The sequence below is a fragment of the Mastigoproctus giganteus genome, chromosome 8 (assembly GCF_048544385.1).
Source record: "Mastigoproctus giganteus isolate SK-2022 chromosome 8, ASM4854438v1, whole genome shotgun sequence".
In the NCBI taxonomy this organism is placed as follows: Eukaryota; Metazoa; Arthropoda; class Arachnida; order Uropygi; family Thelyphonidae; genus Mastigoproctus; species Mastigoproctus giganteus.
In genome coordinates this window covers 200,236,381-200,249,540 of record NC_143582.1, presented here as the reverse complement: position 1 = coordinate 200,249,540, position 13,160 = coordinate 200,236,381, and the positions used below count along the sequence as shown (strand labels likewise).

Below are 13,160 nucleotides of genomic sequence, written 5' to 3'. Positions count from 1 at the left end.
CTAAACAGTAATATTCAGTCCAATTTTAACATCAAATTTAAAAATTTAGCCAAAATATGACAGATAGGGGGGGGGGGTCCAGATGACAAATATAGCGTCAATTTCTTGTATGATGACCTTCCATAATTCTACATAATCACTTTGTAATTCAGCATTGTTAAGTTAACATGTTATTTTTTATATTTGATATTAAATAGTGCAAAGAAGCCCTAAGCTTTTGATTATTCAAAAAAAAATTAATAAAATACAAATCATTGTTACATGTTGCATTCCTCATATAGCTGCTGAGCCAGCTGACCGTGAATTTCTCAAGTTTTCAGCCCCAGCTATCCAAGGAGGTTATTTATTCCAATGATTTACAACTCATTGGCTTAAAAAGAAATTAAATTTCATACACTCCATTCCATATCTCTTCTTCTATAGTTTGAATTTATGTCCTCTAGTTCTTAATAGCTTGAATAGCAGTAAAACTTAATGGATGGTACTCACCTTAGTTGATCTGCTTAATTACATGAAGTTCGGGTGGAAATGAAGTTTAATTGAAGTTTAAAATAAATTAAAATAAGTTGAAATAAGTTAGTTGAATGAATACGGAATTATTAAAATTTTGCTCAACGAAATAGAAGTGCACTACCTCGTTCCTGGTTGTCATTTGAAAAATTGAAATTTAAAATAAAATGAAATAAGCGAGGCCAATAGTCACAACTAGCGACTTTCGTACTAAACGTCTTCGGTTGGCAGTGGTAAGAAAGAAAGAAATCATGTATTTAAAGAATTTCTATGTTTCCATAATGCATTTTGCAACATGTGGGAATCTTATGTGTGTAAGTTTCCAGACTGGAGAGAGGTTGGTCTGTAGTTTTGCATTTAGAACGTTAAGTTTAGTGTTATGGCGACACCATTCTATGACAAGTGCCTCGTGTTGGAAGATTTTGTAACTAGATCTTAATTTAATAAATGCAATGGCCGAATCACTTAAGCAGATTAACTAAGGTGAGTACCGTCTATTACGCACATAAGATTCCCACATGTTGCAAAATGTATTATGGGAACATAGAGATTCTTTAAATACACGATTTCTTTCTTTCTTTCTTACTACTGCCAACTGAAGACATTTAATACGAAAGTCACTTGTTGTGACTATTGGCCTCGCTTATTTCATTTTATTTTAAATTTTAATTTTTCAAATGACAAACTAGGGACGAGGTGGTGCACTTCTATTTCCTTGAGCAATATTTTAATAATTCCGTATTCGTTCAACTAACTTATTTCAACTTATTTTAATTTATTTTAAACTTCAATTAAACTTCATTTCCATCCCAACTTTATGTAATTAAGCAGATCAACTGAGGTGAGTACTGTCCATTAAGCTTTACTGCTATTAGCATTAGCATTAGTAGAGGCATATGATGCAAGAAAGCAAGCTTATGCAGCATCAGCCAAAAAAAAACATGCTCCCATTTCAACCCTCCGTTCATTCCAAGTACCTGTCCAGCTCATCCTTAAATTTATTTAGGCTTTCAACTTCCACAACAAAGGATGGAAGTCTGTTCCGCCAACCAACCACCCGCTGGCTAAAGGCAAATTTCCGCACGTCTATCCTACATCTGTCTTTCCTCAGTTTGAATTTATATCCTCTCAAAATTCAAAATATGAATTTTTGCCCTCTCAAAACTCAAAATATTTACCCTATTAAGTCGATTATACAACGGTACATTAAGAAGCTCTATAATTTATCTAAGTGTTCTCTAGTTTTATAATATTATTTATAACACTCAAAATTCACCTTCATTGTGGGCAGAATCATGACATTGAACTCTCACATGACAATTAATTTCTTAATTTTTTAAATATCTATATTTTTTGCTCTGCCGTTAACTCCTTAGTAGTATTAATAGTGTAAATGATGCACGAAAGCAAGCTTATACAGTGTTGTCAAAAAAAAACAAAAAAAAAAACCCTTTAAGCCGTGATGGGGAATTATTGTAAGGCTGTGTATCAACCAATAATAATGAAGATTATTAATTATTCATTAATAAAATATTTTTTACACAGCATATTTTATAAAAAATAATGTTGTAAAATTTTTATTTATAGAATCCTTCAGATTCAGCAGATATAAAGAAAGAGATTTTAGAAGGAATTCATCATTCTAAAGATCTTAGGAGACAGAGAGATGGTGGGACAAGAACTTCACCTTCTGTTCGTACAAGAGAGGTTAGTTTCCATATTTAAATTTTAAGCAACTTTATGCATTTATTTTATTATTATTATTATTATTATTGTAGTTGTCAGCTGCTCCAGGAATATTTAGTCTAGGAATATTTACTAAATAGTTATATATTCAACAGCCATTTACAGACGTGTTTGGCTTGTTGGTTCTTATACACGAGGCTGCTGTCAAAAATCTGCAACTTATTTTCCCATTTTTATTAGCTAGCTGTATGTGTGCGTGAGAGTGAGAATAAGGCCTACTAACAGGAGCGATTGTTGTGTGTGTATGATATGTACCATTTAATTGATTTAATAAGGGATAAAAATAGTTTAAAATTATGTACTTTACAATATGATCCATTATTTTCACAGTATAAAGTAAATATAAGGTAATGTAAAGGATACAGTTATGAAAACTTGGTATTTTTAGCTGCATCATTTTCTGGAATATTTGCTGATTTAACCCCAGGGGCTCACATCTGGTGAGTATGGGCTTGACACACCCAGGGTCCTGAGCTGGTTATCATCATTCTTCTTTTCTTTGGTGATTCCCTTTTATCTCTCTCTCTGGGTAGTTCAGAAATTTATTATTCCATATGGTGCAGCATAAGCCTCAGGCTTCCTTGCACCATATGGAATAATAATAATAATAATAATAATAATAATGTTATTGAAGCAGTGTTAGGTTGGTTCAAAAGCTGCTAGCATGAGGAAAATATAGCCTAATAAATTAACAGCAGCCACAAGCAGAGGTGAAAGTGATTTTTGCACTGCTTTGGAAAGTCTGAAAATTGAGGTGTCATACAAGGCCTGCTGGGAGTCTTCATGAGGCAAGAAAATATATGGGATGTGTTAGGGTTACTAAAAACAAAGAGATGCATGTATACTTGCATTGTACACTAATTCTGGAAGCATAGTAAACAAATTTGATGAATTTGAAGTACAGTTAAGTCATCCGATGTGGACATAGTAGGGGTATTGGAAACTTATTACCACTCAGGCATAAGGAATGCAGAATTTGAATACAGTGAGTACAGCATGGGCAGGAAGGGGGGAAAAGAGTAATGCCCTTCATTAAAAAACACAGAATCTGAGCCAGTGCATCCAGATGCTGTGGGTGGCCAGTGCATTGTTGAGAGTTTGGTGTGACAAGCAGTGGGAAAGCAAAAGTTTAAGTAAAACTGTGTTATAGTCCTAATGACTGTGATAAGAATAATGAATGACTATACAGACAAATAGAAGGTGCCACTAAATCTGAATAATTTACTGGTGTCCTCTATTTAACATTTGTAAATCCAAGGTACTGCATATGGGCAGCAGTAATCTCAGAATAACATGTCAATTAGATGATCCCACACTAAAGGTGGGGGAGGATGAAAGAGATCTATGGGTAATTATACAGTCCAACATGAAGTTCTCTGACAGTGCAGACAGGCTGTTAGAACAGCTCATGAGGTTCGGTCACTGATATACAGGAGCTTTTCCAGCAGGGACAAGTAGGTAATTATCCCATTGTATAAGGCAATTGTTAAGCAGCAGTTTTGAATACAGTGAGTTAATACAGTTCTAGAAGCCTTATTTTAAGAAAGGTGTAGATCTCATAGAATGGGTGCAGAGAAGAGCACCAGATTATTTTAGGACACAAAATGGGGTATTCTTACTTAAGACAACTTCAGTTCTGAAAATTGTAGCTCTTGGAAACCAGACACCTGCAAGGAGACCTGACTGAAGTGTTTTTTAAGGTTTTGAATGGATTGAGTAAACTTAATGGTAATGGTATTCTTACTCTTTCTCAGACTACACAAGGGACCAAAGCTTTTATAAACTTAAATTGAAAAAAAGGATGGCTGCAGGATATGGTTGCTGAAAAGTTGGTTTGAGTTAGAGAGTAATAGACTGTTGGAACAAAATACTATCTGGTATCATGGAAGTGAGTAGTTTGAATAAATTCAAGGAAACAATTACAGAAACAACAAACAATTCAAGGAAACAATTATGCTGTCAGTTATGCATTTATGCTGTCAGTTACTGACCTAACTCCTTTTTAATCAAAGGTTAAATGTTAGATGCTCAGTCATATTTCTAACATTTAACAGCTTTCTAACATTTAGCTGTGAATGAATAAAGTAATGAAGCCATGCATGCAGTAGGAATTATCACTTGATGAATTATAGCATGATTTATTTATATTATTTAATATATAGCAGACAGTTGTTTTACTAAACAGCACCTATTATTTTTTTGCTGTTTTCACGCAAAAAATATGTGAGAACATAGTTTGCAAAATGTGGATACAGCCTTTCTGCATATCTGCTGCCCAAGGGTAAATTGTCACATACTGCATTCTTAATTTCATCTCTTTCTTCCAGACCATTCCAAACATGTGCATCAATTAGTCAACATTTATTCACAGTTAAACTCCAAAATGAGCAAATTAACTTTTCTTCATTTATCCGTTCTACCTTTATTCTTTGGATCACTTTCTTTTCATGTATTTTTTGAATCTACAGAGATTCACTTCCATTGTGAACAAGAGTTTTCTTTCTTATGAACCTTCAGCTGCACACAAGGGCATAGCTACTGTATAGCAAAAGTAGGCAAAGACTAGGGGCCCCTAGTGAATTAAGGGAACTACTTCACCAGGGCCCATAAACAGATACAAGTAGGAGTCGCCTCTACTACACTAGGGCCTATGGACAGATGCAACATGTAATGAAAATATTTTTCTCACTGAGCTCTTCAACAATGTGATACACCTAGAATAAGGAAGGAATTGTTATATCTTATTGCCAAAACATAACAAACCCAGATGGCGGCAGCAGTATTTATTTTGCTTTTACAAATGCAACTTTGTATAGTGATCAAACACCTGTTCAGTTACTATATGTGTATGAATTGTATCGTATGGTGTTCGGGAGTCCCCAACTTTACAGGAAGGATAGGCTCCACGTATACGGGCGCCTCCATAACCAGGTGGGAAGGAGCAGCAGTGCGTAGCACACGCTTCTTGATTAGACCAGGGTTCGAGCCCGTCACCACCAAATACGGAGGATGCAGAAAGGTCAGGGAATGACCACCGCATATCCCGGAGCAATATGGCCTTAGTTGCTAATGCTCCTAAAAACCAAATAACAACAACAACAACCACGTATACGAACGTTTAGCCATATGTGTTAGTCAAAAGTTGTTAGTTTATTAATTTCAATTCAAGTTTGTTCAAGTCATTATCAAAACAGCAGTTGACATACAAAAATGAATTTGTTTATTATTGTTATTTGTATTTAAAATATAAAGTTTAAAATTAAATTAATAAAATTTTTAGTTAAAAATGGATGAAAAGAAAAACGGAAAGAGTTAGCCCAAAAAGGAACAATGAAGAAATCAAAAGAACAAGCAGTCAATAAATTACCTAAATTAGATCATTTCTTTACAAAACACAGTAATGAATTATGTCCAGAAGAAGGTAAAGAAAAGATCAGTATTGAATCAGAAAATGTGGAAAAGAATGCTGCTGGTGTAAATATATCTGCGGATCATTTAAATCAAGCAGGGTCATCAAACGAAAGCAATTCAACAATCTTAGATATGCCTTTGTCGGAAATTAGTGTTGAACGCACTGCACCGTTTATTCCCTCAAGGGATCTTGGAGAATACGTGGACATTCTACTTGTTCAGATTACGAACCTAAGGGGGCATAAATTCAAATTAAGAAAAGACAAATGTAGAATAGATGTGTGGAAATTTGCCTTTAGCCAGCAGGTGGTTAACTGCTGGAACAAACTTCCATCTGTTGTTGTGGAAGTTGATAGGTTGAATAAATTTAAGGAGGAACTGGACAGGCATTTGGAGGGAATGGTGTTTTTTTTTGGCTGATGCTGCATAAGCTCATACACATGCTTTGTTGCATCACATGCCACTACTACTACATCAACATTTCCGATGAAACAAAAAAGAGACATTATGAGTTTGTCACCTCAGAGAACTAAAGGACCATTTCCAAGGGATTCTGAGGCGCCTTCGTAGCCTGGTGGGAAGGAGCAGCAGTGCGTAGCACACGCTTCTTGATTAGACCGGGGTTCGAGCCCGTCACCACCAAATACGGAGGATGCGGAAAGGTCTAAGTGATGACCACCGCATATTCACGGAGCAATATGGCCTTAGTTGCTAATGCTCCTAAAAACCAAATAACAAACTAACAAACCAAGGGATTCTGAACAACAAAATAGAAGTTTTAGTGACATGTACTACTCTTCTACTTCAATGTATGGTCCAGTTCCTCGTTTGTGGCTGTACTACTCACAAATTTTAGATGCTGCATATTGCCAACCATGCTGGCTTTCAAATATTAAAAGTCAGTGGCATTCCGGACTAAAAGATTGGAAAAATCTCTCTTTTTGGATAAAAACTCAGTGTTTCTCAACATCCTATCGACATGTGCTATACATGAAATGTGGCAAAAGAATGCAACGATTGCTAAAGATATTGAGGAACAAGGAAGACACAGATCCTCATTTTGGAAAATGGTACGAGAACAGTTATTTCGGTTAATGCTTATATTGGTTAAAAATTCTTTAGCTTTTGTGGTCATCTGGAAGGATTTTTGGAAGATTACAATGGCAATTTTTTATTGCAAGTTCATTTACTTTCCTACTATGATGACGTAATGAAACAAATTATTAATGAGACATGTGGTTCAGTAACTTATTTAAGCCCCACTATCCAAAGTAAGTTAATAGAATGTTTAGGTACCAAATTAACAAAAGAATTAACACTCAAAATTAATTCAGCACCGTTCTATTCACTAATTTTAGATAATACTCAAGATCTCACAAAAAAGACCAATTAAGTGTTATTGTAAGACATGTTCACATAATTCGTGACAAAAATGAAAAATCCAAAGATTTTGAAATTTGTGAAACTTTTATAGGATTCTGTGATATGAATAATCATTGGGCAGAAATGATTATGGATAATATAATGAAAATATTACATAAACTAAATATTCCCATTGAAAAATGTTTTGGTCAGGGATATGATGGGGCTAATGCCATGAGTGGGGTTTATAATGGTGTACAGTCACACATTAAAAGAGTCCAATCAAATGCAGAGTACATTCATTGTGCAATCTGAAGTTGCATTAAAAAAACTGAACCCTACTCTTTGGTCTGGTAGAATCTACCAGGCAGATTACAGTTTATAACAGCTGTGAAAGTTCATTTTGCAGATATTATAAAAGCTTTGACAGAAATTAATCTTAAATAAACTAAAAAAAAAGCACAGACCAAGACGAAGTGCTTAGAATAATGAAGCAAATGATGACATTTGATTTTATTTTCATTTGTTTATTTTTGAATAACGTCATGTGCGAAATTAATTATGCTTCAAAAACTCTACAGAAGCATGATATAGACCTTGATGAATGTACTTCTGTATTGGATCGAGTCAGTAAAAATTAACAAAACATTCAAAATTCGTACGAACAAATTAAATACAAATCTGAACAAATTGCCAAGGAGTTTGCGGTAGATCCCAAATTTGAAGACAAATGACACTAAAATTAAAAGACAGTATGATGAATTAGCTTCAGAATTTTTGTTTGATAACAGAGATTAGTTTTTTTTAAATCTTTAATCTATCAGAGGACCAATCTAGACCCTTCTAATAAACTGTGCAAGTATCCATCTACCAAAATCCAGTTTTAGCATTCTTATTTTTAACTTTATCAGTAGAGATAACTCTGACAGCTTGTAAATCATATTCTCTGGTGACTCCCAACTCCTCCAAGTTTTGACTCCAAAGTCAATTCCATGAAATCATTTTTATCAGTATTGTTTTCTGTGAGACAAGAATTTTGAGATTAGATCTTCAAGGGATCTCACAATGCAAACCTACATCTTTTAATTTTCACTACACTTCACTGTTTTACTAATGTCCAGTTCAGTCTATATCTCAATAATGACTCCTTTACTCCCTGAAAGGTCTAATATCCCTAACTTTAATATCCTACAGTAGGAGTCTCACTGAAGTATGAAGTTCAGACTTCACTTGACCATATGATTCCATTCTGATGGGATCAGGTTACTGATCCCATCCTTCCACCTAGTTGTAAGTCTTCCTCCTCCTCTTTGCCGACCGGGTTAGCCAGGTGGGTAAAGTGCCTACCTGGCAACCCAAAGGTCGCGGGTTCGAATCCCGCCTCGGGCTTGGATAAAAGTATATGCAAAAACCTTGGGAGGTGCATTATGACCACAGAAGCTGATGCGCCAACAACTACCAAAAAAAAAAAGCTCCTCTTCCCTTCAGTTTTTCCTTCCATTATATTCTTCAGAAATGTATTCCTCCTTGCTATATGTCCGAAATATTTGAGTTTTCTTCTGTTGATGCTATGAAGAAGAATTTTAGGCTTGTCAATTTTATTCAATACTCACTCATTTGTTCTTCAGTCAAGGTAAGAAATACGCAGTATTCTCCTGTAACGCCACATTTCAAATGCCTCAATTTTCTTCATGCTTTCAGCTCCTTTCACATTCCATCCCTCACATCCATAAGTGGCAACTGGAAAAATTATTGAATCAATGATTCTCATTTTCATCTTTAGTGGCTGATCTTGATCTATCCATAATTTCGTCAGATTAGTGACCAATATTTTAGGGATTGCTTGTCTTCTCTTTACATCATTTGATCAGTCATCATTTTTATTTATTCTTGATCCTAAGTAACCAAATTTATCAACTTTTTCGATATTTTGTCCATTAACCTTCACTTTACCAGTACCGTGATTATCACCATAATTTTAGTTTTACGTACATTCAGAAACAATCCTTTTTTTTTTGTACTTGCTTCACAAACTCTCCTTAGAGTTTCTTTCTGATGATCCTTGGAATTACAAATTAGCATAGTGTCATCTGCATAACGAAGATTGTTTATATATATATATATATACACAGCCAGGCCTCGCATAACGCGAGTTCGATTAATGCGTGTTTCAGTTACCGCTATTTGAAAAAATTATACCACTTTTCACTTTACACGATGCAAATTTCCAGTTAACGCGATCTTTTTTTTATGCAATAGTTGAAAAAGATTTGAATCGTGCATTAAGCTTACCGCACATCAGACGGGCAATAAACAAACGTTTGCCTGCTGCCTGCCTCGGTGTGTTCCATCAACCATCAGAAGAAGACGTGTTACTCATTTGTCTCCCGCTAATAAAGTCAATGCAGACTTGCATTTAAAAATTCAAATTTTTAAATGAGCCCACTGAAAATGTTACCGCGAAGGAGATAATGGTAAAAGAACTTAATCTTTCGTATCGCAGAGAACCTCAAACAAAAGGTTTGAGTTTCTCTGCGATATTTATTTCGCCAGATGAAAAGAAAAAGTCAACGCTGTTCAAATATTTCCGCAACAGTCATTTCTTCATTGTGTATTTTATGTCAGAGGTTCCCAAACTTTCTCGGTTCGCGGCACCCTTAGTGTCTCAGTAATTTTTTCACGGCGCACCCAAACCAAAAGAAATACCTAATAGCTCCGTTTAGTAGTTAGATCCAAACAACTTAATAAGAAATGTTGAAACTGTGAACTACCTCCAGCTAGTAGTTCGCGCAGTGTCCAACAGATGTCGGGTATTGCTGTGTTTCCCTCGAACATTTTAAATATTCCGCAGCGCACAGTTTGGGAACTGCTGTTTTATGCAATAAATATTTAATTCCATAATTATTTTCATTATATTTTACATTGTATACAGTTAAAAAATTATTTAAAAGGTACGGTGGTACCTCGGTATACGTCCGCTTTGGAATAAGTCCAACTTGATATACGTCCTGTTTGGGCGCAAAAAATTTTGTTTGGTATACGACATTTGTTTGGAATACGGCTTTTGTGCGTCAAAATGAGTCACGACACCGTGCGCTACCCTTGTTTACCTCTCTCAAGACAAAGCCATGACTCAGATGCCAGATCTTACCCCCTCTCCAAAAACCGAATAAAAGCTGACCAAGGACAGATGCTAGCAAAGTATGCACGCCCATCCTCACTCAGCTTTCCGAATAAAACTGACCGGGGACGTATGTGCGCACAGTGCGTGCTTACATCCTCGATCGACTGAATTTGGTTTTTGGAGAGGGGGTAAGATCTAGAATCTCTGCCATGACTGCCCACGAGTGTCAGTACGACAGTTTCTACCATTCAGTGAACAGCCCGCGCTATAACTCTCCGTGAATTTTCACGTGATTTTGTGTTTTTTCGCGTAAATGTTTTGTAAATTCATTAACCATGAGTTCTAAGAAAGTTAATGAGAAGAGCCAAGCAACGAAGATCTTGACGACTATTATCGTTACTACATTGTCCTGACTACGGTAGATATGTAGTATGTATTATATATTTAATCTTATTTTAATCATTAAATTACGTTCTCTGTCGGATCAACGATGATTAATATATGCTTACATTTATAATTTATTTATAATTTACTTATTTTCTTACTTTTGATTCTAAAATTTCTTAACCATTTTTAATTACTATATTTGGTTTAGATTTAAATTACTTAGCATATATTGATCATTACAGAAACAGAGAACTTCTTGTCGTTTTTTACCTTCAGTCTGGGTGGTTGGCCCCAGTTGAAGACATCTGGATTGTGGGTAAAAAGCGATAACTTTTTTTTTTTTTTTTTTAAATCCTTTGCGTTTTCTTAAATTCCTGAATGGTATTATTTGATTGATTTTACCTTTTCTATTATTTTCTATTATTATCTTCAATATTTTATACACATTATGGTTGTAATGCAATATGCAATCATGCATATGATTGCTCTGCAACTGCATTGACCCATAAATATTAGTTACAGTCGTTATAATTATTAACTTTCTTTTTTATTACTGATATATATATATATATATATATATATATTTTTTTTTTATCTATTATGAAATATTGGAATAGATGTAAAAGGTATGTCAGATCAGATTAATACCATCAATTGTAGATTGAACATTACATCAGTTTGTAATCTAATTACTATAATAAGGGTATAATTGGTACTATATAGGTACTCAAAGTGTATTAAAACATAGGCATAAAAGTACTCTGCGGGCCATAAGGCCAAAAGAACCCATAAAGACTAAGATAGCCTGTACTGGTCTACATTGCTATACTCTAGAAATAAACATATAATTAGCAGTATTATATAAAAAAGAATAAAATAAAATAATGATTATGCAGCTAATTATTGATATTCGGATACATTGAATGGAACTTTTTCAAGGCTAACCCCCATTCAATATATCCTTACAATAATTAGCAAGGCTATCTGTTTCTGATTGTTATCAGCCTGTTTAACTAGGTCCAAATAATAAACATAAAGGCATTTTATGCTAAACTTTAAATTTAACAGCAAACAGGCAAGATAACAGCTAGCCCGACAGATAGTTTGAAACGAATATACAGAATATAATACAGAAAAAAGATTGCCAACCATAATTTTCATTTCAGTGAAATGTTGAAAAATGAAAATTATGGTTGGCAAGAACAGAACATTTTTCAAGTCAGCCCTTGTTCCATTCAATGTGTCCGAATATCAATAATTAGCTACATAATCATTGTTTTATTCTATTTTATATAATATTGCTAATTATATGTTTATTTCTAGGGTACACAAATGTAGACCAGCACAGGCTATCTTAATCTCCATACAGTGGCGTAGCTAAGTTTTTTGGGCTTTTAGGCAAGAAATCATTTTGGGCCCCTTATTTTTATTAAAATAAATTTTAATTAGGTATAATATAAAAAAAAGTTGAATCATTTTAATAACATAAATATGTATTTTATGTATGATTTTATAATTTTACAAACATAAAAAACATGAAAATTAATATTACAATATAATACTACTTATTAAATACAATTTGACAAACATAAAAAAATTATACTATGCTAATAAATTTACGAAAAAAGTTAAAATGTTACTTTTAGTGCTTTTACATTTGCGAAATCATTAATAAAATCCATTTTACTGGCATATTTATGCTCAATAGCCAACATTGCAAGATTGCACAGTCTACTTTGACCAATAGCATTTCTTTTACTATTTGTAATTTACTAAATGATCTTCTTTCAGCAGAGGCAGCTGGCAAGGTAAAAAATAACATAAATAAAGTAAACATTTCTGAAAAGTCAAATAAAAAAATTGTGTGATAGACGTCTGCTGATAAATCTTGTTTAATAAGTGTGTTGAATCAGTAGTTGGGAAGTGAGTACAGATGAATAATTTTTTTATGAGATTTTCACATTCACTTAATATATAAGCAGTTGACATTAATTATTTTTTTCGGTTCTAGTATTGCAAAATAATTTTTTACTAACTTCATACTTTCAAAACGATTTTTAATTTGTATTGTAATTTTGTCTAAAACAGTAAAAAAAACCCACTGATTTAAAAAAAAAAACTAATCTCTATTATCAAACAAAAAATCGGAAGCTAATTCATTGTACTGTCTTTTAGTTCTATGTTGTCGTTTGTCTTCAAATTTTGGGATCTACACCGAACTCCGGGCACCTCCATAGCCAGATGGGAAGGAGCAGCAGTGCGTAGCACACGCTTCTTGATTAGACCGGGGTTCGAGCCCGTCACCACCAAATACGGAGGATGCGGAAAGGTCAGGGAATGACCACCGCATATTCCCGAAGCAATATGGCCTTAGTTGCTAATGCTCCTAAATACCAAATAACAACAACCCCAGACTCCTTGACAATTTTCTCAGATTAGTATTTAATTTATTCGTATAATTTCGAATGTTTTGTAAATTTTTACTGACTCGATCCAATACAGAAGTACATTCATCGAGGTCTATATCATGCTTCTGTAGATTTTTTGAAGCATAATTAATTTCGCATATCACGTTATTCAAAAATATACAAATGAAAATAAAATCAAATGTCATCATTTG

At 34.1% G+C, this 13,160-nt stretch overlaps 1 protein-coding gene across 2 annotated transcripts in view; it reads left to right on the top strand.

Annotated features, from left to right (window-relative positions):
• Positions 1 to 13,160, top strand: part of LOC150082171 (uncharacterized) — a 324,507-nt gene that overhangs the window by 18,031 nt on the left and 293,316 nt on the right. For both annotated transcript variants that reach the window (XM_090380026.1, XM_090380025.1), the window contains exon 3: positions 2,098 to 2,217. In XM_090380026.1, the coding sequence (XP_090236152.1) occupies positions 2,098 to 2,217 (120 nt within the window). The remainder of the gene's footprint in view (positions 1 to 2,097; positions 2,218 to 13,160) is intronic.